Here is a 25,348-nt window from a genome sequence, read left to right as displayed (position 1 = left end):
TAATAATTACCTAGCTGTGTGGCCTTGGGCAAGCCACTTAACCCCATTTGCCTTGCAAAAAGCAAAAAAAAATTATGGGAAATAAAGTATAAGATTTTGAGTTGGTATGATAAATGCTAATGAATTGACGAGCAAGACTTGTTTCTTGCATATTATTTTCCCATAGGTAGATAAGACCTAGCATTCTCATTACTTTTATGATCTAATTATCCATCCACCTATCTATCCATCATCTACTTGTCTGTCTATGCAGACATAAGTATATATGGCACATTTATATTTTAAATATCATATTTATTAAATTAATAGATATAGAAAAGAAACCAAGTTTTAATTGTAAAGTCTTGTTGAAATTGTTCCTGTAAAGTATTAATTTTTTGCAGCACAAACTTTAATATCCTTTTTTAGAAAAGAATGCATCCAAGTTGCCTAGGTCATAAAACTAGAATTTCTCGCATTACATGATTAGTACGTAGGGAAGGGAAACCAGCTGGCCAACGTGCACATCTTCTACATGCAAGAAAATAGAATGCATCATTCATCTCAGAATTCCCTAGACAATGTGAGTTTTCTTCTTCGGACATAGAATATCATGACTAACTTTTTGTTAGGGAAAAGAAGACCTCATGAACCCTGACATTTACATTTTCCACCACTTCAAGTATGTGAGAATTTTTTTTTGCTATCATAGTTAATTCAACTCATTGTTAGTTTACCTAGGAAAAAGTCAGTCATGGGGAGAATTGAAAGGGAGAAGGGGGAGAAGGAAAAATTTTTAATTACATCACTTTGTAGGGCATTAGCCTTCTTTGCCAAGTCCACATTGATGCTATCAGGGGGGTAGCTGTAACTATGTAGGATGTTCCCTATAGTCAACATCACTGACTAGCGCCTGAGTTTTCTTTGCTTGAGTGACTTGGAGCATGTCCAAAGGTGCTGTGTAGATAGTCTTTCCTTTTTCATAATCTTTGCGGATATTCCCGCTGTGAAAGAAAAGGGAGTGATCATTCATTGCAGTAACCATTCAAGAGATGCTACAAAAGGACAAACATTTCTAATTAAGAAGAAATTCAAGTTTCAGAAGTGAATCTAGACATTGAAATAGATATATCTTCCTTGATTGTTTTTCCTACATACACCACAGACTCTGAAATCCAACAGTATCTCATAGGGACACTGTTTAAATCCATTAGAAAGTTGCGAAACAAAGTGCTGTGTGAAATCTGAAAAAGTAGACCAATCCTGAAAGGCAACCATTAGGAAAGATTTCCTAGATGTTTCTTAAGAAATTTCATCTTTATTGCAGTATTTTTTTTGATTCATGGAAAATTGTAGCAGAACAAAAAAGTTGTTTTTTCCCTGGACTTTAACTTTTTTAAAAAAAATAGCTGCTTTGGGAATTGAATGATGGACTCTTAGCTTTCCTTATACAGCATGTTAAAATTTTGGGTTTTAAATTGAGAAAACAAGATTGTTTGCCATCTCAACAATTCACTGAGAACTCTATAGTCTTTCCTATAGAAAATGACCATTCTAACATGGTCAGATTGGAAGTATTTCAAGACCTGGCCTCATGATTCACTAGGCTCTAAATAGTGGATCCTGATTATGAGGCTCAGGAAGGGCAGTTTCATAGACCTTGAAAAGTTAACATGATTAGCAGGTGGTACTCTAATGAAGGAGAGGTCATAGGTTCAATTCTCCTATCTATGAACTCTATATTCCATCCTTCTCAGGCCCACAATATCCCTGATTTCCAACTTAGCTCCCTAGAGACTACTAGAATGGTCACCTTAGGTAAGATTAAACCTCTTTTAAACTGAGATCTCCAAGATTAAAAAGCTCATTCATTCTTTGATATATTCTAATCCATATAACTTTTCTGATTTCTGTTTTTTTTATTTTCTTGAATATGTGCATTTACTCACTATTCTAATGGGTTTTTTGGAAACCAGTCTTTGGTGGGAAGGGGCTAAACTGTTGAGTGCAAATGTTACTCTTTCTTAATAATAATTAGGGGCATGGTTTTCCTTCTATAGCAGCAGCATACCTCTAAGACTACCATATTTAAGAAATAAGATAGAGATAATTCAGTCCTGATATCCCTCTGGAAATAGGTGAAGAATGAATTAAAATCCCATCCACGATCCTTCTCCTGCTCTCAGAATCTTTCTTGGAGAAAGATAGGTCAGATTTCAGAGATATCTATTTATGGGAGCCATAAACTATTTATTTAGATAATTCACATGTTTACATGGAATTTATATGTATATAACATACATGTATATATTCCACAACATGCTATCTTACATGGACAAACCCATACATTAATAAGATCTAGATAACCACTCATATGGTCATTTCTCATTATAAAATGTACAGTAGGGGCAGCCAGGTGGCATAGTGGATAAAGCACTGGCCTTGGAGTCAGGAGTACCTGGATTCAAGTCCGGTCTCAGACACTTAATAATTACCTAGCTGTGTGGCCTTGAGCAAGCCACTTAACCCCATTGCCTTGCCAAAAAAAAAAAAAATGCACAGTAAGCATATCTCAGAATTTTTTTATATTAAAAAGCAGAAACACACATCAGGGAAACTAATTAAACTTCGTTTCAATTCTTCATAATTGACTTGCCACCTTGATCCTGTGTTTTTAATTGAACCTTTACAAAAATTCTATTCAATTCAATAAACAAGAAAATTATTAAAAAAATAAAAAACTAAATTAACATTTAGTAAGCACTGAAGGTTTACAATGGACTACAAATACATGTTAAGTGTTCAAACAAAGAAAATACCAAAACAAGATTCTTTGAAAGATACTTACATCACTCTGATTTTTGGCTGTCTTCAAAGAGTGCAAGATCTTTGGATCATCCTGAATGCTCAGGGCTCCAATCATTTTTCCCTTGCTCTTTTCATAGTCTTTTTTTGTAGAGCACCTGCATGGGGATATCATTTAGGTTAGCCTTTACTCAAAGACTCTACCCACTTCCTCTACCCCTGGTCCCCAGTCCTACTTACATCACTGGCATTCTTGCTATTAGCTTTGGCTGCCAGAAGGGGAATAGCATCCACCTTAATTTCAAATTTCTTAGCTTTGCTCTTCTCCCAGTCATGCTTATAAATATTCTGAGGAAGGAAACACACAGACAAGAATCATAAATGCCATATTCAACATTAATCTATCTGTTAAAAGCCAAAAGCAAATTTATTAGGTTTTAAATTTATTTCAAAATCCATTCTACTCCTAAACAGTCCAATTGCCACAAATCTTATCTTATAATCAGTTTCCACCTCCTGTCACTCTTACTCAAAGCTTCACAAACTTTCAAAAGGCTCAAAGTAGTGGGAGCTCTCCTCCAGTTTTCTTGACATAGTGATACCAATTGAAGATATAGGTTATCTATTGTCATCTTGCTTTATGGATGGTCCACCTCATTTTCTGAATCTAATTTCCTTTGATTATAACCTTGATGTTATATTTTCAGTATAAATCTTTGTTATTCTTCTTTTTAATTTTGTATTAGCTAAAATAATTGTTCTTGTAGGCACTAGCAGGAAATCCAATGAATGTAGAGAAGCAGGGTTTTTTATACTTACATCACTCAGGTTGTAGGCATTAACCTTGTGCTGAATGAAGGCTGGAGCATCTGCAGGTACATTGCATTTAAACTTCTCACTTTCATGTTTTGCTTTGTAATTCAACTGAAAAACAAAAGATAAATAGTCAGCACAGATAAGGCACTCCCCACAAGGCCATCTTTATTCAAGTAACCATTTTGACAGAACGTTTTGCTATCTAAAATGACATCATTGAAGTACAGCTATTCCTAAACTTGAAGGGGGGGATCAACTAAGTAACATACATGAAATACCTATTTGGGGACAACCATTTAGGGATACACTTTCTGAAGTGGGTAACAGCTTAAAGATATTAAACACATATGAAGCAGATCCAAGAGGATCTGGATGAGGAATTGAAGGGAAAAATCAATCAGGAAATAGTTGAATGAATTGTGAATGAATTGTCCTTTAAAATGATGAATAAAAAGAATTCAGAGTAATGTGGAAGGATTTGCATGAATTGATACTAGGCAATGTAATAGAACCAAGAGGACAACTTACATAATGACCAAAAATATAAGGGGAAAACAGCACTGAAATACTTCAGAACCATGACTAGGGAGAGTGAGCAGTCATATATATGGAATTAAGCTTCCCTCTGCCTTTCAGTAGAATAGGGATGAGATACATGTTTCCAGATATTGTCACAATGCTGATTTGTCCTACTTTGCCTTACTTTTTTGGAGAGAGTGGAAATAGAAGTCACTGGAAAGTAATTGGACACCAACAAATCATTTTAAAAGAAAAATAATTTAAAGAGAAAACAAAGAGAAAGCTAAACCAGATGTACAATATTTAGCATTTAAAGTTGGAGTGTTTCCCTGATCCATGAATTGGGATTACCTCTAATGCTAATGAAAAAGGTGATTTTTTTTTGTAATATCTTTACTAATCTACCTAAGCAGTGCCTGGCACAAAAAAAGAGTTTAATAAATGTTAATCAACTGACTGATTTAATATGTAAATCTTAAGTTTCATTCTGAAGCATCTATACATGCATAGAAATAATCAAAGAGTAGTACAAGACAAAAAAATGTCAAAAATTATGTCTTTAGGACAGTCCAAATTCAGCTATGTTAATATATTTAATCTTTTTAGGACAAAATATCAATTATTGAATTCAAAGTCTGTTTCTCCCCCTCTCCCCCTTTGAACTGTGCTGTCAGAGCCTCAGGATAATAATAGAAGGAGCTGTAACACTTTGGAAAAGATATGCTTTGGAGTAAATGGAAAAATGGCTACATGTTACATGGCATGCTATCAAGTTCTTGATACTTTCACTTGAGCTACAATAGTGTAACCAATTTTTATGATACATCAAAGTCTAATAATAAGTATATTAGATACTATTGGCAATATAGTTATTTCTATTATAATTCATGACTTTTGAAGTTATATTGAACTTTTAGAAGTATTGTGTTCTGCACCATCTAGTAAATGATTTTCCCAATTAACAAGATTCTGTCTACATGCAAAAGTTAAAAATACTAGATTTCTTCCTCCTCTGAGTTTGTGAATAAAAACCTATACTGACAGTGTACATGGAAATTTCCTTGATAATCTCACTTGATGTATCTAAATATACTAAGAGAATTTACTAAGAGAAAATAATTTATAGAATAAATAATGTACTTATTAAGTAAAATCCTATATTACTCACAATCTTAGTTTATATTTAGAAAACTCTCTGTGCCTGACCAAACTGACAAATTTTAAAAATCACAAAAAATAGAGACCATAATCTATAGAGTCCAATATTATATAGGCAGTAAGCTAGCCTACAAACTAAAATTCATCTATAAATTTACTGATCATTTACATTCACAAAATCTTTTTGTGTTCTCTTTGTACCATGATACTCAAAAATACTTACATCACTTAGTTGTTTGGTATTAATCTGGGCTTGCAACTGGACAGGAGAGTCGGTGACAGCTGTGAACTTTGTTTTATCAGGATGAACTTTGTAAGTGTGCTAGGGGGGGAGAAAATGAAATATTTAAGGGTAGAAGTAAATCACTTATACTCATACTAAAACATAGAAAAGATTCAATAGTGAATAGAGTTAATTTAGTCACTAACATACTCAATTGCAGAGAAATTTAATCTATCTCTGTTGTAAAAAAAAAAAAACCTTAAATCTAGAAAATATGGGTTCAATCCTACCTTAGTCTTATATATTCTGCGTTATCTTGGGCAAGTCACAACCTTTCTGGCCTTCAGTTTCTTAATTTGTAAAGTGAGGCACCTAGGCTAGATAGCCTGCAAGAGCCTTCTCAGCTCTAAATCTATGATTTCTGTCTTCATGTATTACATATATATATATATATATACATATATATATATATATATAATACACACATATATTAAGCAATGAAAATCAAGAAGTTTGTCTTTAAAAGTTAAACTTTTTTTTAAAACAGTGAATACTACTTTTGATGGTCTATTCCTAACACTGGAATATTCAATCTTGCCTTTTCTTGCCCCATCTCCTCCTTTAAACTAAGCTCATTCTGACCACTAGATGTCATAGTCACCTCCCAAACACTATCAAATAAGTGAAATTTTTTTCTTAATGCAGCCAACTTACATCTTTACACTGGTCTAGTTTCTTGATTGCTTCATATTCTTGTGTTATTGTCTGAGGGAAGTAGCATTTACCTCTATCTTCTTCATAATCTGCTTTGTAATTTTTCTAAGAGGAAAAAGAACACACAAATAGTTTACCTTTGTCATTTTGACAACACCATGGTGGAGTTTGAATAATTAACTGTGAACTTACATCACTGTTTTGAGCAGCAACTTTCATGCAATGGGAATGATAAGGGTCCTCGAAGGTGCCTAAGTAATGCCCCAAAATATTCTTTACATAGGAATCTTTATATTTATTCTGGAAGACAAAACACATTTAATTCAAATTCAATTGATTGTCAAACAGTAGGCAGCAAATCAAACCAAATGAATAATTTCAGGTATTCTAACCTCACTGAAATTTTTCAGAAGGGTGTCAAGCTGAAACTTGGGGGTTTCACAGTAATTCATGCTCTTTGCCTTTGTCTTTTCATAGTTTTCTTTGTATAATCTCTGCCAGAATAAGGGGAAAAGATATCAGTTATTGCAAAAAGATTTCATTTCAGTAGTATTTTAAGGAAGCATTTTTAAAACATATCTTGTCTTTTTGTTTTTTAACATTCCTTTGCAAAACAGCAGAAAAAAACTTTGAAAACTCATAATACTGTCATTATCATAAATAATAAATTAGAGATGATTTTCAAAAAAGTCCCATGACTGTTTCTGATATTAAAGCAGGCAGCTGCTACTAGCTAATCTACATTTGACTTGTATCATTCCTGTTTCCAAATTTAAAAATAAAATCATCATTTATTTACCATTAACAGAGATAGTGAAGAGAACCTGGCCAAGGACTTAGAGTTAGATAAGTGCTATTAAACTCTGGGATTGCAGTGTCATTCATGTTAACTCTTAAATGAATTTCACCATTTATTAATGTCATTAATTATGAGGGCTTTTCATGTTTTTACTATAAGGAAGGTGTCTAGGATAAGTTACATGAAAGATTCACTCTAATCAGCTCTTTAAGACAAATTCTGTTTGGAAGGAGACCTCAGACTTTGAGATATAAAGTTGGAAAATAGATGCCTGAACACTTGAAAACAACTGCAGAGGCTTTAGGAGATGGAACAAGGAGGAAGTACCATTTATTAGCTTTCTGTTTTCATTCATTATTCTAACCAATTATGAACTGAACTTAGTTGCTTCATTCTGCTAAAACAATGCAAAGTCCTATCAGCATGGTTTAAGTTTTGGAACCCTGGCACAAAAACTCTATTGCTTTGTTCTAGTTTACAACTGTGGTCCATGACATTATATATTTCTTTATCATCTTTTTGAACTCACTCAACTTAAAAACTTATAAATGTACATTAAAATGATATGAACAGGGTGGCTAGGTGGCACAGTGGATAAAGCACTGGCCCTGGAGTCAGGAGTACCTGGGTTCAAATCCAGTCTCAGACACTTACTAATTACCTAGCTGTGTGGCCTTGGGCAAGCCACTTAACCCTGTTTGCCTTGCAAAAAAAACCCCTAAAAAATGATATGAACACTATTTTGAAAATTATATAGTGTTGCAAAATAAGGGGGTGGCTGTATACCATAATGTATAGTGGTCACAAAGCCAGGAAAGCCCATTTCTGTTACACATTGGCTGTGTAAGCTAACAAGGTACCAACCTTACCAGCATCACTGGCTGAGCTATTTCTAACAAATAAATTACAGGTCTATCCCCCATCCCTGTCCCTAATAAAATGAAAAAATAGGTTCTTGTAAATGGCAAAAAATAATTTCTCTGCAAATAGCTTTTTCTATTAACAAAGTGCTAATACATTTTAAGTCCTTAATAAGTATATTGCATTCTTAAATTTTATTGAATTTTATTTTTAGAATATCATTTAAAGGTCTCTTTAAAAGAGTCAAATATTTTAGAAAAGTGTTAAAAATCATGACTTTTTTACTGAGTCCTTACATAGAAGATAACATTTTAGCATCATTAAAAGAATCTTCTAGTATGTAGGAATAAAACATTTAGGAAAATTCAGTCATTTCCAATAAACCCTAATATGAGTACATATAAGCATCAAGAAATATGATGCTTCTATCCTTCAAAGTCCCTTACACTAGACATGCCATCTTAAACCTGATATATTAAATGCTCCATCAAACTGGGCATGCTATTTAGGAAGATGGACAAAATAGGAAACATGAGAGCTTTCTAAAAGCACTTACCTCACTCTGGTTTTTGGCCACCTTCAAAGAGTGCAGAATCTTCGGGTCATCCTCAACACTTAAGGCTCCAATCATCTTTCCTCTGCTCTTTTCATAGTCTTTCTTGTAGAGTACCTATACAAAGAGAGAAGGCACAGGTAAAAGTCTCCACTCAGCACACATATGTCAGCTTTATCCCTCCCCCAGTTCCCAAGTAATAAATACTCACATCACTTGCATTCTTGCTATTGGCCTTAGCTGCCAGGAGAGGAATAGCATCCACCTTAATTTCAAATTTCTTGGCTTTGCTCTTCTCCCAGTCCTTCTTGTAAACATTCTAGAGAAGAAGTCATACATAGAAGAATTATAAAAGCTCTTATGATATTTATTTCTCTGTCAAAGGGTAAAAAGAATATTTATAGAGTGATGTGGCATGAAGAAAACTAGGGAGCCAAGTGGTGGGTTTGTGTAATGCTATTGTTATTGTTCAGTTTTTTCAGTCATGTCAGATTCTTTGAGACCCCATTTTGGGTTTTCTTGGCAAAGATACAGGAATGGTTTGCCATTTCCTTCTCCAATTTATTTTATAGATGAGGAAACTGAGGCAAACAGGATTAAGACACTTGCCTAGAGTCACACAGCTAGTGAGAGTTTACATTCAGATTCTAAACCTGGCACTCTATCTACTGCACCACCTAGCTGCCCTGTGTCATACTGGTTATGGTGAATTCATACCCCAGAGCCCCAAGGTTTCACTCAGAGGTTGAGTAAATAGCCCAAGATCACACAATCAGTGTGTGTCAGAGGCAGAATTTGAACAAGGGTCTTTCTGATTTTGAGGCTAGCTAGTTCTTTAACCTCTATGTCATGCTACTTCTCAAGAGATGAGCATTTCTATTTTAAAAAGATGGATTTGTGTTTTAGAGAAAATCAGCATGCAATTTTGCAAATAAAATCCAATCTCTGTCTTAGGGGAATTCACACATCTTATTATGGAAATTCAATTATACTGACTGAGAACATAATAGTGGAAACAGAAAAGATATCCCAGTTCATAGGCACCAAATCTGAGAAATATCATTGTGTAATCTCCTATGGTAATTTTTCATATTTTTAGAAGCATTTAATCAGCAAAGTGATACAAATATAAAACATCACAGACTCTCACCCATCCCATCCTATGGTGTTCTTTGTGTAACACTTACATCACTGAGGTTATAAGCATTGACTTTATGTTGAATGAAGGTTGGGGCATCTGGAGGGATGCTGCACTTGAACTTCTCACTTTCGTGTTTTGCTTTATAATTCAGCTGAAAAACAAGGACAGTAAATACCCTCTTAGCACAGAAAGAAGTCTGTTCTCTAACAATAATGGATGACTACAATGAACACCACGAGTTTTCTGGCATTCAGTGAAATGTCAGATCAAAAGAAAGATCCAGAGCCTAGAGTAGGTGCAATATAATTGTAAAATCAATATCACAGACCAACACCATAGTCATAATTACAGTAAAGCACTAGAGAAAGCAAGAAAACATTTCACTTTTTTCCAATTCTACAGAGAATGCTCCAGAAGTCTTGGTACAGTTTTAAGTTTTAATAACTGTGGAGAAAGGTAAGTTATTAAAACTTAAAAGTACACTAAAATTTGAGGGAACACCATGCATATTATAAGAGGCCCATTGAGTCTGGAGTCAATGGGCATAATAGGTCAATACATAATCAAGCGAGATGATGCAAGTGAATGTGTTCAGAAAGCTATAAAGTGTTAGGCAATGTGAGGTACTATTATTATGATGATGATTGTTCTGAAAAGTCTGGGTAGGTTTTTCTACTTTATCAATATTCATGATTTGGCTCATTAACATGTTTTAAACTACATTCTTTTTGCTATTTTACAATTTGTCATTTTAATTTAAAACCTCATATCTCTCATGAAACCAAATTCTTTGTGTTCTGCATTAGTTTATACATTTATGAAAAGTACTTATAATAAAGTTATCCTTAATAGGTTCATATTTTCTTTTTAATAGAGAGGCAAAGAATCAGTGAACTGAAGCCTCAATTTTTATCCAATTAAAGAGTGTCAGAATGAGAAAGAACCTGATCAGTTATCTAGTCCATATTTCTTTGCCATTAGGCTTCATCATTTCCCCTTCTGATAGGGTTAATGATTTATAGATAGGAGGGACCTTACATGTTTAATCCCTCCACTTTACAGATCAGAAAACTGAGGTTAAGGGAGTTTGAACAACTTGTCCAAGTTTAAACATACAAATCTCAGAACAAGAATTCCAAGCAAATTCCTCTGACATGAGAGCTGGCACAAAACACTGTAATGTCTCTTCACTAACTAATTGAGTTTTTCATCTTAATACCTTATCAATATTTGAATGTAAAAAAATGGACATAATGACAAACTATTTTTATAATAGGAAATCTAAATATAGCCAAATATTAGTATTTTTAGAAATATATAAATTGTTGGATTTTACATATTGTTATCTGAAAATAATGGTTGTAAGGGGTTGGATTTTTCTAACATTTCAAGATACTTACATCACTCAGCTGCTTGGTATTGAGTTGAGCTTGCAATTGGACAGGAGAATCAGGAATTGGAGTGAATTTTGTCTTATCAGGATGTACTTTGTAAGTGTGCTAGAAGAAAAAATGGTTTCAATGCATTGCAGAAAACACAAAATGCAAAAAGAACAGTCTCCAAACTTTTGGTCAATCAAGTTTTTGATTGCTAACTAGATTTCAACTTCTTAGGAACATTCAAATGTCTATAAAAACCAATCTATGACTCCTGAGGTTCTCTTTATCTAAGACCAAAATAAGAAAAGAAAAGAAAAGAAAAAAAACTATTAATTGACCTAGAACTACCAAGGAGTATATTTCTATGGATCTGTTTGAGTGGAAATATGATGGTTATCTTAAAAGTAAATTTCCTGCCTCTCATTTATGCTACTCTAAGGGAAACAATAACATTGTCAACTACAACTTGACCACTAGATGCCATTAAAAAGAACCTGGAATATCACTAATCTTTGGACACTAGCCCCAGACATAAATTCTCCAGAGTTCATATTTGCAGACTTACATCTTTACATTGGTCTAGTTTCTTGATTGCTTCATATTCTTGAGTTATGGTCTGAGGGAAGTAGCATTTTCCTCTGTCTTCTTCGTATTCTGCTTTGTAATTTTTCTACAAGAAGAAAGCACACATGAGGGCTACTTCTGGCTATAGCATCTGAAAATCATGTCACTGAGAAACATGAACTTACGTCACTGCTTTGAGCCGCAACTTTCATGCAGTGTGAATGGTATGGGTCCTCGAAGCTGCCTACATAGTGTCCTAAAATATTCTTTACATATGAATCTTTATATTTAGTCTGGAAGAAAAATCACATTTCATTCATTTATACATATATATGTACATATGTGAAATAAGTCTCTGAATGACACCAAAGGACTGACACTGGTGGGATTTACTTACATCACTGAAGTTGTGCAGAATTGTATCAAGCTGAAATTTCGGAGTCTCACAATAATTCATGCTCTTTGCCTTTGTCTTTTCATAGTTTTCCTTGTATAATTTCTGTCAGAGGAAAAAGAAAAGCAGATAAAATAGATTTCTGTCACTCCTACACATTGATTATAATAGCTCTTATTTTTCAAACACTTTAAAAATAAAAAAGGTCTCCATCTACTATCTTGAAAACCTATAATCAAAAGTTGGGGTGTTATGAATCATAAGCCGTTGTGCCATTAACAATGCACATTAAATCTATGTTTCTAACTCCATCAAAAAATAATCTTTGGAAAGAAAAAGATCTTAAAAAACAGTTTTCCACGTTAGATTCAAGACTCACATGGTTAAAGGTTATTGTGTATATGAGCCATTTTCAAGACTGACTTTCCCTTCACAGACTCAGGTTCTTTCCATACTTGCAGACATACAACAACAGAAATGTGGTGAATAGCAGTGATTCTAAATAAATATTCACAAGAAGGCAAGCACTCATAAGAGCAGCAATTGCAAATGTTACCAATCTAACAAGAAAGGGATATATTCTATTTTCTCTTTGTCCCCAATGGAAAAAAAAAATCTCAGAAAATATTCAAAGTGATCGTCTTAGTGATAAAGTTCTAAAAATCCAGCAGGGAATAACAAGTAACAAATATAGGAAGTGTGTTTTTATTTATACTTATATTTTCAAGGCTAATTATTGAAATGAGAATTTCAACCTTTACTGCTTAAAATGAAGCTTATCTTACATTTCATAGACAGACTGAAATTTCTCTAGCTTTTCATTCATACCAATCATCTAGGCTTAGAACATACTTTCCTATATCCACTAGTATAATAAAGGTAGCCTAAATGGGAAAATGTATTGAACCTGTTACTAATTCTCTCTGAAACATTAATCTTAGGTTATCTTTAGCCATAACAATAACATAAACAGTCACTGGTTTTACTGATATCAATTTACAACTGATTTCAAATTTGTTAATTGATGGTTTGTGTTTATATTCTTAAAAAACATTTTTTTTAATGCTGATGGGGGCAGCTAGGTGGCACAGTGGATAAAGCACCAGCCTGGAGTCAGGAGTACCTGAGTTCAAATTCGACCTCAGATATTTAATAATTACTAAGCTATGTGACCTTGGGCAAATCACTTAACCACATTGCCTTGCAAAAACTCCCCCCCCAAAATGCTATTAGGTATAAAATTTGTTTCAGACTTGGTCTTCTAAGTGAAGATATCCTGACCAGTGAAAGTAAAATGAGATTGTTGAGCAATACTTTTATATCTCTCAAATAACAATGTAACAGACTTTATTTAGGAAGGTAATACTAAGAATCTATCACCATTAATAATGACATGTACTTAGAGCTGCTTTTCCAAAAGGTTTATTGCAATCCTTGAATTCTCTTGCCTAACCCTCCTGTAAGTGGGAAAACATTTTCTGACTAGGCTTAGGGTATTCTCTGGCCATATATATATTTGTGTGTATAAGCATATACATGTGTATATAGTTGCATATGTGCAGATCCATATATATATATATATATATATATATGCATGCATATATACATCTACCCATACATATACCTATATACATATGTAGACAAACACACATATATGTATGTGTGCATAGCCCTTATCCACAATGAACTCTTTAGAAAAAAATTTGACATAGATATAATAAAATCTTATCTGATGCACTAGCTATTCATATAAGTTAAGTAAATTAAATAGATTTCATAGTATTCACATGTCTCTTAGTGTTCCCTCCTCTTCTCACCTTGTCTAATACAATATCTTGATATCATTGGTCCTCTTCAACCACCACCAACAGCAATAGCAATAATAAAAATAACAACTTTCTAATTGTCTCCTTACCTCTAGTATGTCCTCAGTCTAATCTATCTTCAACTCAACTGTCAAAAGTATTTTCTAGAAGTGTTGATATGCCACATAAGCTCCTCCCTCTCAATAAATTTGATTATTCCCCATTATCTCCATAATCATATATAAAGTTCTATTTTAGGCATTTAAATTTCTTCAAAATCTGATCCCTTCCTAACTTTTCAATTTCTTTATATTTTATATTTTATATACTTCCTCTATGATCTAATCATATTTTACATGATATTCTATTACCTGTCTGCAAGCAAGACCTTGCCATATACAGTAAGCTCCTTGAGGACAGGAACTTTCTTTGTATCCCTGTTGCTTAAAAATGCCTACTACATAGTAAATATCTAATAAATTCATATTACCTGGTTGATTTAAAGTTGTCAGCAACATTAGAGATCATCTAGTTCTCAATTCTCAAAATAACTTGCTGCTAACTGGGGAGGGGGAAGTTGGAATGCTTCCAACTGGAATGTCCCCCCAAATGGAGAAATGATCCCTGTTGTTCTAGTGTAGACCAGTTTTGAATGGCAGGATTCTTTCCCTTCCTCAAGCTCAAAAATTTAAAAACCCAATGGCTTATGTCTCCATAAAATTATTTTTTAAAAAATTAAAAATTTCCATGAAGTCTAAGGGAGTCTTCTTTTGTACTACATTCCTAGATGATAGTCCCAAGACTAATCCCTAATTATAAAATGGCTTAATGAAAGCCTTTTGAAATGGCAGCTTTAGAAAAACATGCTTCTTTTGATTCAACTCATATATATATATATATATATAGAGAGAGAGAGAGAGAGAGAGAGTTAGCTATAGCTAGATCTCTCTCTACATATATATGTATACATATATATATACACACACACACAGACACACACACACACACACATATATATATATATATATACATATATATATAAAATCTGTTTATTTTGCAGTTAAAGAGTTAGAGAGTTCTTTCTGGAATTTTGAACTAAGGAGGCTACAATTTTAATTTCTTCCAGTGTTGTTTGGACGTCCTGACTATTATAATGTACATTCCTTGAGGGCAAAAGACTACTTAATTTTTGTCTTTGTTTCCCAAGCACTTAGCACAGTGATTGGCACAAAATAGAGACTTTTAAAAAGCTTGTTGATTGGCTAGAACCAGAGGTGGTGTCTATCAGATAGCAAATTTCATTCATTCCTAAACTTATGGCTTTAGATCTGAGGAGGGAAAAAGTAAGCATCTGAAAGGGCTTAGTCATTTCTCTCTCCCTTCCCACCCCCAGCCATCCATAATCATAATTCCATTCCTCCTAGCAAGAGAGCAGAAAGATACCTACACCCTGGGCCCAAGCTCTACTGGTCTACAGCTAAGTTCCTTTATATTCAATTGACTAGCTTCTATTAAAAGATTAAGAAATACTTTAAGAAATCCATATTGCTTGAAGGAATAGCTATAAATGTAAGGTATTTTAGGAAAATTGATGAAGAGATTTTTGTTGTACTGAGAGGCAGGAGAACTAGAACTTGAAACTTTCTTTTGATGCTATTTATTTGTCATTTGACCTCTCTGAACCTCAATTATTTCATCTGTAAAAATGGGGATAATACCTATAATTAATTCCTGACTTGCAAGTTTATTGAAAAGTTCAAATAAAATAATATGTCAAGTTCTTTGCAAACCTTAAAGAGCTACATGAATGTTTGCTACTTTTACCACCATTATTATTATTTTTCAGCAAAGATTTAAAAATACTTATGGATGAGTCAAACTTACATCACTTAGGACATTTCCTGCAGTCTTCAGCTGTCTAAGTAGTGGATTCTCTGTAGCAGGAAGCACATTATAATCAGCAGTAGCTTTATTCTTTTCATAGTCTTCTTTGTATTTTACCTGTAGGAGTGAAAGGAAATAAGAGTGTCTGTCAGTTTTACGTTCCAAGATCTCTGTTATACTGTTGGCACATAGTTCCATTAATTAATTGCTCTCTGAACAAAGGATCTGCTTGGCACTCCATAAATATAAAATATTAATAATCTTACACAAAGGTTGTATACCCCATACCTCTTCTTACTATAAAAAAAGAGTATTTTTCTTTGGAATCAGAGGACCCGGGTTCAAATCCTGCCTCTGTGGCTTAAAATTCATGTGATTCTAGTAAGTCATTTAACTTTTCTATGTCTCAACTACTTTAACTAAATACTCACTGAGCAACTTTAGATCTAGGATACTATAAACCTGTAACTAAGATATTGATACCCATTTGCCAAACTGTCAACATCTTTTGTAAGGATGTGGAAAGAATCCTTATAGCATCTTCTCCTCCACTTCTTAATTGTAAAAAGGACAGTAGTACAGCAGTGACCATCCAAGAATGAGTTTGGATAAGTTAGGGTGTTTAAGGAGACTTGAGGTGGTGATAGTTAAACTACAATGCCTCAGATGCCTTCTTGCCCTAGAAGTTTCCTTATTCCCTATGCCTTCTCACCCTGGAACATCCCTCATCTCGTGTTACCTTTGTGCCATTGATGATGTTCCCCAGACCTTTCATTTGGAGGAAAGGTCCTGGTCAATTATCCTTCATGTCTATCAGCTATGCCTCTGGCCCTCTAAATCTGCCTTGCTTTTCAGTTCTTTTTTATTAATGTCTTCCGAACCTCTTTGAGGTCAAGGACTATCTTTCTTTTTTGATAGTATTTGTATCCCTAGCTTTAAGTTCAGTGATTTATTATTAATTATTAAATATTATAATTATATATTGTTTATTATTAATTAGCAAATGATAAATCCTATTGACCTGATATCCATAGTATACCTTTATCCAGTATTCCTTTTTTTCTCTTTAGGGCCTAATATTGGAGAAGCAAAGGAGTGCGCCCACAATGAATATACTTGTCATTCACAGTCCAGTTCCTTTTATATGATTCTCAGAAGCATCATTCAAGCCAGAGGGCAGCCTTAGAATAGTGGCAGTTCCAGAACTATATGGCAATTTACTAATGACTAAAGACCTCAGGAAGCAATAGAAATATTTGCAAACTTAAAGGAGTTGAAGTTCTGGTACAATGGAGAGTTATATACCTAAGAAAGACTTGGACCCCTCAAGTCCATCTTGAGAAATCATAGGACACTGTTCCTTGATTGAAGACATACCTGTTAGATTTTATCCTGCAAATCTGTAGTGCTGTCCATACTACCTATGAAACCATTTCAGGGTGTTATAGTTTAAAAATTAGATCTTTAAAAAAAGAGGAAACCAGATGGCTTAACACCTGACTCAAGGTAAGGTAGATGAATCTGCATTACTAACATTTTTTTCCATCACTCTACGTCTACACAATCATCAAAACAATAAATCAAGCCTGATCTTTGGCATTAATCAGTTTTGGAGGTATAAATGCACATAGTGAAAATTTAAACATCAGTTCTCAAGAGATGTAGGAGTTGACTCCAGCATATCCCTGAAACCAGGCATCAAAATGTTATAAATCTATCTACCTATTCCTGGAATTTCCAGACCTAAAAATCCTCACATAAATTTTTGGTATTGATCAGAGCTCACTGCACAGTGTTATTTAGACCTTTTAATAGATGGTCCTAAAGTAAAAGTGATCAAAAACTGTGGCATTTCCTGACACCATGTCCACTGGAATTAATTGTTATTTATTGTTTATTTGTTTTCAGTCATGCATGACTCTTTGTGATCCCAGATGGGGTACTCTTGGCAAGAAAACTGGAGTGGTTTTTCATCTCCTTCTCTAGTTCATTTTCCAGATGAGGAAACTGAGGTAAATATGTTTAAGTGATTTGCCCAGGGTCACAGCTAGTAAGTATCTGAGATGATATTTGAATTCAGATCTTCTTGATTCCAGTTCATCACTTTATCCATTGTACCCCCAGTTCACCCTTCTGGAATTGTTAGTTTTCTGCATTCAAGGTCAGAAGTGGCACAGAAAAATATGACCAAAAAATGACAAGTAATGGAGTACCAATGACACATACCTTGCTGGCAGCAATTCCAGCTTGTTTATTAACTTTATATTCTGGAGTTTCTGTTTGCATGAAGTAAATTTGGTCTTTGAGGTTCTCAAAATCTTCCTGGTATTTTCTCTGTAAGATATTAAACAATATTATTGGATTGGTATGGGAAGCAAGTCATGCTGTGGCATTAGGTGTAATGGCAGATATGATGATTCAAAGGAACACAGACAAGTTATTCCAAGGTAACACCTTCTCCCCAGCTCATATTGGTCAGATTGATATTGATGCCATTGAAATAAATTTTTTTGTCAATGATAAAAAATAAGAGACTATGGGAAGAATTATCCCACTGATGAAAAAAGACCTAGAATCATGAGAACATACTTAAGATTTATGGTAGTTCTTACAGGAATGGGAATTCAAGCAATAGCAATTTAGATGAGGTTGAAAGAAATCATTCCCCAGTAGGTTCATGTTGATAGTGGCTTCTAAGGGAGTTTATGCTATCTCTTTTAATATCTTTAAGTCATTCATCTTAGGGAAAGAGGTGAAGGAGTTGGTCTAAAAGACTTTTAACCCTTTCTGTATATGATTAATACAGCTAGGAAAAAGGAAACTTCAAACCAAAGCCACTGGGTCATCATCATCCTACTTACCAAGCTTATGTTTTCACTATTCATTCTTGCATTTGCAATTTCAAAGCAAGGAGTCTCACTCCACTTGCCTTTGATTTTTTTGTCATAATCTTCCCGATATTTGTTCTAAGTTAAAAGAGAAATAAAAAAAGAAAAGAAAAGAAAAAGAAAGTAAGCAAAGAAATATGAAATGTAACAAATAAAAATTTAAATAAATTAAAAATGACTAATATGGAAATATTTTACTTGATTGTGTCTCAGGAGGGGGGAGGGAAGGAAGAGAGCAATAGAATTTGGAACCCCAAATTAAAAAAATTATTTTTACATGTATTTGGGGAAAAATAACTGTCTATAAAAAATTCAGTTTACATGCTGATGAATGTACTCCTATCATAGATCTTAAGCAACTCTAATGTGACTAGTGGTGATAGGAGAGAGGGTCTACATAACAACAGAAGATAGAATAACCAGTCCAGGTCTCCTTTTCACTTAAGTTTTCCAGGAGAGATCTGGGCTAGGCAACGTCTAATGTCTAAGGACTATTTTAGTCTCTACTATTATCTCTGGAAGGAACCTTAAAGATCATCTCAGCCCCTCCTCCTTATCTCTGGGATAGTCCTGGGTGCCCCAGACCAAAAGTTGGTTTTTAATGTAGGTCACCCACAGCTATCTTAAACACATTCAAAGATACTCTGATCTCTTCCAAATGTGCCCTCCTCCTCAAAAACAAAACAAAACAAAAAAACATCAACAACGCTGGCACAACACTAAGATAATCTGTGAATCTGAAGGTGTTTGTGTAAACATAATGTCTACCATTTTTACTTCTGAGAGGAAAGGGGAAGACAGATCTCACTGCCCTTTTAACTAATAGCAAACTAAATAATGTCTGTAGCAATAAAGGAAATTGCTGCAAACTTCTCCAGTGGTCTAACATTATGCCTCACCCCAGGTAGCTAACACATATTAAAGAGGCCTTATGCCTGCCAAATCTATAAAAAAAAAAAGGTGATGAAGCAAAGAAAGCTTGAAAAGGAGATGACAACTTTTATGTGTGAAAAGCTTCCTTCAATCCTCTTTCTTTGCCCAGAGAAGTCCGGGAAATATAGCCTCAGTTTATTGGCCCATCTTTCCCTTAGGAAGTTTAGAAGCAAATTAAATTAACATTTGAATGTGCTGCAAGTAGTTAACGTGTACACATACACATGTGTTTATATACATATATGAATCAATGATATTCAAATAGATCTTTTCTTCAAAGTGAATACGTGGGATTTTTTTAAACTTCCTCTGTGCGCACTTATGGTCTTATTGCAGTTGCCAAGTGGGAGGCAATGATACTGCCTATTAGTTAATTGATTTCTATCTTGTTCCTATTTCTCTTTTTCCTGTGAGTAGCAAAATATTCAAACATTCAGATCCCTCAGGGTTTCATTATGCAAAAGCTACCTCCCCATGATTGGGTGTAAGGAGTCCCAATTTATATTGTCATTGCCCAGAACATGCCTAATACTAATCCTGATTCAACCATATCTTTTCTGTCAATCAAAGCATCTATATTTAATTCTACATTTAAAAAGGGGTACTCAAAGTTTCATCAGCTCATTGCCTAACTCTACCATTTCATGAGACTTCTCTAAAATGCCTTTTACTCTGGGCCCCAGAAGACATCTCTCTTTATACTTACTCTTTCTTGTGTGTGACCCAGGAATTAAGTAGAGACAAATACAGAGAGACAGAAAGTATGGCAATATGTCACTGAGAGCAACATGGTTAATTTTCACATCCTTATAACCTTGAATGTCTAGCTGATGTTACATGTATGTGTCTGATAGAGATCAGCATAAGAATAGGAATACGAATGAGGACTGAGACTAATCCTGTGAATTCATTAGTAGAGGGCACTTCCAACAATGAAACTCTCCTTACCAGTACAGGTTGGTGTCTTTTCTACACCTAAGCCAGTATGTGTCAAAGATGTGACTTGGACCTAAGAATTTCAGGCTTCAAATCTCCACCCCATCATGTTACCTTTCTTTATTGTTATATCTGTTCTATAGAATGTGTCTGCACAGAATCAAATTAATAATACTTTATGTGTGCATGCATGTGCGTGTGTGTGTGTGTGTGTGTGTGTGTGTGTGTAAAGGTTTAGCTTTAGTTAGGAATATTGGGTCCAGGTTTTGCCTCTAAAACATGTAAACTGTGTGACTGAAGACAATCTACTTAGTTCTCAGTGTCCTTAGGCAATTCTCAAGGATTTACCGATCTGTATCAGTGGAGAGTCTCCTCACAGGAAATCCTTTACCCTAAAGAATTATTAGGACTAGAGATATAGAATTAGAAAGATTCTAAGAGGATTTTCATAGAGGTTATCTTGTCCAAATCGCTCATTTTACAGATAAGGAAAATTGAAACCCAAAGCAACTGAGTTCTTTGGCCAAAGCTATAGTGGCTTATGATTCTCTCTTTTGCTACCTCTCCCCAGCCCAGCCCACCTAGTTAGCACTCTTTCTATTGTACTTCATCCTAAATCAAAGGGAGGTGACTGAGAGGACCTCAAAGAAAAGGGGAGGAGTCTCATAGACTCATCATTTCTTAAAAGTTCTAACCCTCTCTCATTGGTTCGTTTGTTACTATTAGCATCCCCACAATCATATACATCCCTTTCCCCTTTTCCTGAAGAACTTCCCCTGAACATTTCACTTTTTTACATAGTTCTTTTCCTTTGCTAGTTTTGATTTTCTGCTTAAAATTATTGAATATCTCAAGACTTAGTCACTTTAATGTTTTGGGGAATTCAGGATCTAAAACTTTTACCATTAATATGTTAATATGTTGTTCTACATGATATGTTTGGGTTTGGTTGTCTTTCTTTTTTAATGGACAGCATAGGTGATATGTAAATCTGTAGAACTGATGGAGAACTGATAACAAAACGCAGAATTGATAATAAAATCTCTGTCAATTGCTATAGGAGAGCTGACCATTCTCTTCCAGAGCCACCTTCTGTATTTACTGACATCTGCATGCTTACAAAGTTCTGAGCCCTATAGGAACCCACTCACTCAGACTAAAGTATTAAGTCTGCATTTATGACAAGGCTGAATTGCAGAATTCTTTTAAAGAAATTCTCTTTCATTTCTTCTATATGGGGCAATACAGTCTCTAAGGAGGTGAAAGACTGCATGGCCCTTAGAGCAACTTTGTCAAATTCAAATAGAAATGAATCTCTGCAGGCTGCACATTGACTTAGAAAACAATAAATTAACATTATCTTTGCTGTAGTGTATTTTTATTGTATTAAGCATCTCCCAAACTGGTCCCAGAATAGGCAGCCAACACTGAGAATTTTAGAGGACCTGCTTAAAAGAATGGATAAAAGAAATGAAATTGTGTGCAAATTAGGACTCCTCATTGCTTTTGAGCATCTACTCAAGTAATTTCCTCTTACAATGCATATATATTGTCATTGTTCACAGTGATCCCTTTTTAATAGATAATAATTCTCTCAAATTTTAAATAGCTGATGGACATATTAGTGAGGTTTTACTGTACTTATTAGAGCCTGCATCTAAAACAGCCTATATCTATAGTCAGGACAATCTGGAATTGCAAAGACTAAATAAATGAAACTATATAATTTATATTGTCCATGATTTTCTCTCTATCCTCTGTGTATAGTTGCAGACTGAGAACTAAAAGGGATCAGCAATGAGATCTGAACCCAAGTCCTCCCCGCCCAAAGAATTATTCCTTTCCTACTATAAAACACTCCTTTTGCCCCTAAGAAATGTTTCCCAAAGAACACTAAAGTGACAGAAAAATCTAGAAGTTTTCCTCAGATTCAACTAGAATGTCAACCTGGAAGAGCATCATCACCACATGGAATGAGGTAAAGTACTCATGAGAAGGACCCTAGGAAGAGGCTGCCTGTTGTGTACTCTATTTAAAATAGAACCTTAGCACAAGCCTAACATCTGTCTTTGTACATTCCATCTCAAACCCTACATACCACAGAACTAGTTTAGCACCCTAAATATAGACAGAGAAGGCTTGTTTGCCAGTGCCTTCAAAGGTCATGGAATCCATTGCCATCTATTTGAGACATAGCCCATGGCATTTTTAATTGTTTTTAAATTTTCTCTCAGCCTAGCCAGTCTTTGAACTGAGAACTAGAAACCACATACATTTGGGTGTTCCTCTTTTCACTGAAATATATTAGAATGGGGAGAGCAAGAGACTTTGTGGTTATGCATCTTCCCCCAAATATCAAACATTCCAACTCTGCTTCTGAAGTGCTGACCGTTAATCATAAGCTTTTAAATTCATCATCTAACTAGTTTATTAAACCTTTCTCTTGGGAAGAGAAATATTCAAATATCAATATAATCCCATCCAAGAGGAAATGTGGCATAATGGACTAAGAGCTAGCCTCTGTGTCTGGTAAATCTAAGTTGTTTATTTTCTGATTCATGCTAGTTCTGGGATGCTGGGCAACTTCTAAGTAACTTCTTGACATCCCATGGCAATTTCATAAATCTAATGGTTACAGAGCAGTGGTCCATCTCTCCTGGTGGGAGATTGTTCAAGTCAACAAACATTTCTTTTAAAACAGCCTGTTACATAAATGTAGCATATTGAGTCATAGGAATGCACATGTTTTGTCACTTGCCTTTTCAAAATCAGTGCCATTTTGCTTCTGTTGGTTACAGTACCTTCATTAGTTACCAAAGGATAAGTGATTAAGGAAAACTCACAAGATGAAGACTGAGAGTTGGAAGAAACCTTAGAGGTCATCTAGTCCAAGCCTCTAGAACTATACTTTTCCTATTATATGACACTATTTCCTTTTCCCCCTAAGAAATGCTTTCCCAAAGAACACTAAACTGACAGAGACATCTAGAAGTTTTTGCCCAGATTCAAGCAGAACGCCAACCTGGCAGAGCATCAACACCACATGGAATGAACTGAAGTGCTCATGAGAAGTACCCTAGGAAGAGGCTGCCTTAGTACAAATGCAGAGAAGTTAAGGGACTAATCCAAGGTCATAGAGGTAGAAAGAAACAGAACCAACAGTCATGGGGAAGGAGCAGAATTAGAGCTATGAGGCTTTGTTATCACTCTACAGATTTATGCATCCCTTCTGCTATTGTGTTAAAATTGTTCCAGGGTCTCTTAAAAAGCTTTTGCACCTATGGGTATAGAATCATAGCTCTGAAGCTGGTGGGGACCCCAAAGATCCTCTAATCCTAACCTTTTCATTTTATAGATGAGGAACCTGAAACCCAGGGAGGTTATAAGACTTGACCAAGATCACATGGGGAAAAAGAAATAGAAGTAGGATTGGAAGCCAAGGTTTTTTGCTTTTAGTGTTCAGAGCTCTTTCACTTTACCACATGGCTTATTTGTTTAGGTAAGCAATGCAAACAATTTGGGAAAGGGAAGAAAAAGATTCCAATCAGGGCCCCAGATTTCTCCAGAAGATACAATGCTGTCATACTTCTAGATCTCATAAAGTTTTCACTGAAACCCATGCACCGACATTTAGTGCTTACCTTACTTAGCTGATTGTTCACTTTCTTGGCAAATTCTATGTCTGGAGGATCTGCCAATGGAGTAAACTGAGAATTTCGTTCTGCCTGTCCTTTTTTGTAGACAATCTGATGTCATAAAAAGACACAAATGAGAACAATTTAGTGTTAATGAGCCAGAGAATATTCTCTGGACTATTACCATGCTCATGTGAATAGGGTTTTAAAAAGTTTTGTACTTTTATCCCATTCAGTTTGTCACCTTGATGAATAGAATCCCTAAATCTGTGTTTGATGAGATTAAAAAACACAATTGTAGCTTTATTTGAAGGAAAGAAAAATACACATGCACTTCTATATGTTTTGGGATTCCAAAATTGAGATCAAATGATCTCAATTTGAAAAGGTTCTGCTTTCATCTACAAGCCAATGGCCCTCTGTCCTTGTGATGTCTACTTTACAATTCCTATAACACCTTCATAAAAATTCATGAAAAGAGAGCAATGAAGGAAATGAGGAAGAATTAAAGGAAAGAGAGAGTGAGAAAAGGGAGAAAGAAAGAAGAGAATGAGAGTGAGAGAAAAAAAGAAAAAGAGAAAGAAACAAAAAAGGAAAGAAGAAAGAGAGAGAGAGAGAGAGAGAGAGAGAGAGAGAGAGAGAGAGAGAGAGAGAGAGGAAGGAAGGAAGGAAGGAAGGAAGGAAGGAAGGAAGGAAGGAAGGAAGGAAGGAAAGGAGGAGAAAGGGAAAGAAAGAAGGAAGGAATAAACCATCAAAGACAGACTTTCATACTTAGCTTACTTGAAGCTCACTATCTAATTTCTTTAAGCCCTGTCAGCTATTTCTTAGCTCTGGACATAAGCTATTTTGGTGTTTCATTTAATAGTTTCTATTAAAATGAATTAGGGCTGGGGGGGGGACTGGAAAGGGAAGATATGAAATAACTCTAGATCAATTGAAAAAGTGGTGATAAGAAGTCTGACAATCTGATAAAAATTAATTTATTGGAGATTAGGATCTAGATATCTCAATGATTTAAAGTAATCTTGTTTGAGATTCTCTCTAGTTCTAGAATAAAATAACTAATGGCTCTCAAGGACTAGGAAAGAGTCATTCAAAGCAGAATAAGGACAATGTGACAAGCAGGGTTAAAGGGATTTACAGAAGAACATTCAGGGGACAAAACTTCTGGAACAGGATTCCCAATTTTACAGTCTACATAGCACATGCTATGAATAAAGAAATTGTCTTGGAATCCAAGCCCAATAATTGTAGAAGTCTACATTGTGCTATTAATAGGCATTTAAGAAATAAGATACATTTTGCAAATTTAGTGTAGCTTAATTCTCAAATACTTCTGGAATGGGGCAAGAGAAGATTGAT

The 25,348-nt window shown here is 34.7% G+C and overlaps 2 protein-coding genes across 25 annotated transcripts in view; both read right to left on the bottom strand.

Annotated features, from left to right (window-relative positions):
* LOC141507890 (nebulin-like) overlaps positions 1-25,348 on the bottom strand; it is a 266,955-nt gene that overhangs the window by 181,784 nt on the left and 59,823 nt on the right. For 23 of the 24 annotated variants that reach the window (XM_074215980.1, XM_074215989.1, XM_074215988.1 and 20 more), the window contains exon 1: positions 784-967. The exons of the other annotated variant lie outside the window; for it this stretch is intronic. In XM_074215980.1, the coding sequence (XP_074072081.1) occupies positions 784-879 (96 nt within the window). In that variant the 5' untranslated portion in view covers positions 880-967. Of the gene's footprint in view, positions 1-783; positions 968-25,348 lie in introns of those variants that run through there. 24 annotated transcript variants of the gene reach the window in all.
* LOC141507894 (nebulin-like) lies at positions 2,828-24,116 on the bottom strand. The gene is made up of 18 exons (XM_074216008.1): positions 23,993-24,116; positions 18,456-18,560; positions 17,821-17,928; positions 15,595-15,711; positions 11,909-12,010; positions 11,697-11,804; positions 11,513-11,617; positions 10,969-11,067; positions 9,615-9,719; positions 8,639-8,746; positions 8,431-8,544; positions 6,607-6,708; positions 6,407-6,514; positions 6,215-6,319; positions 5,501-5,599; positions 3,604-3,708; positions 3,025-3,132; positions 2,828-2,942 (listed from the first exon to the last, which is right to left on the bottom strand). Exons 2-18 carry the CDS (start codon positions 18,477-18,479, stop codon positions 2,919-2,921), a joined length of 1,641 nt encoding a protein of 546 aa, XP_074072109.1. The 5' UTR covers positions 18,480-18,560; positions 23,993-24,116; the 3' UTR covers positions 2,828-2,918.

The sequence above is a fragment of the Macrotis lagotis genome, chromosome 1 (genome assembly GCF_037893015.1).
Source record: "Macrotis lagotis isolate mMagLag1 chromosome 1, bilby.v1.9.chrom.fasta, whole genome shotgun sequence".
NCBI classification, from domain to species: Eukaryota; Metazoa; Chordata; class Mammalia; order Peramelemorphia; family Peramelidae; genus Macrotis; species Macrotis lagotis.
Note: the sequence above shows the minus strand (reverse complement) of the source record. Positions and strands in the feature narration are given on the sequence as shown.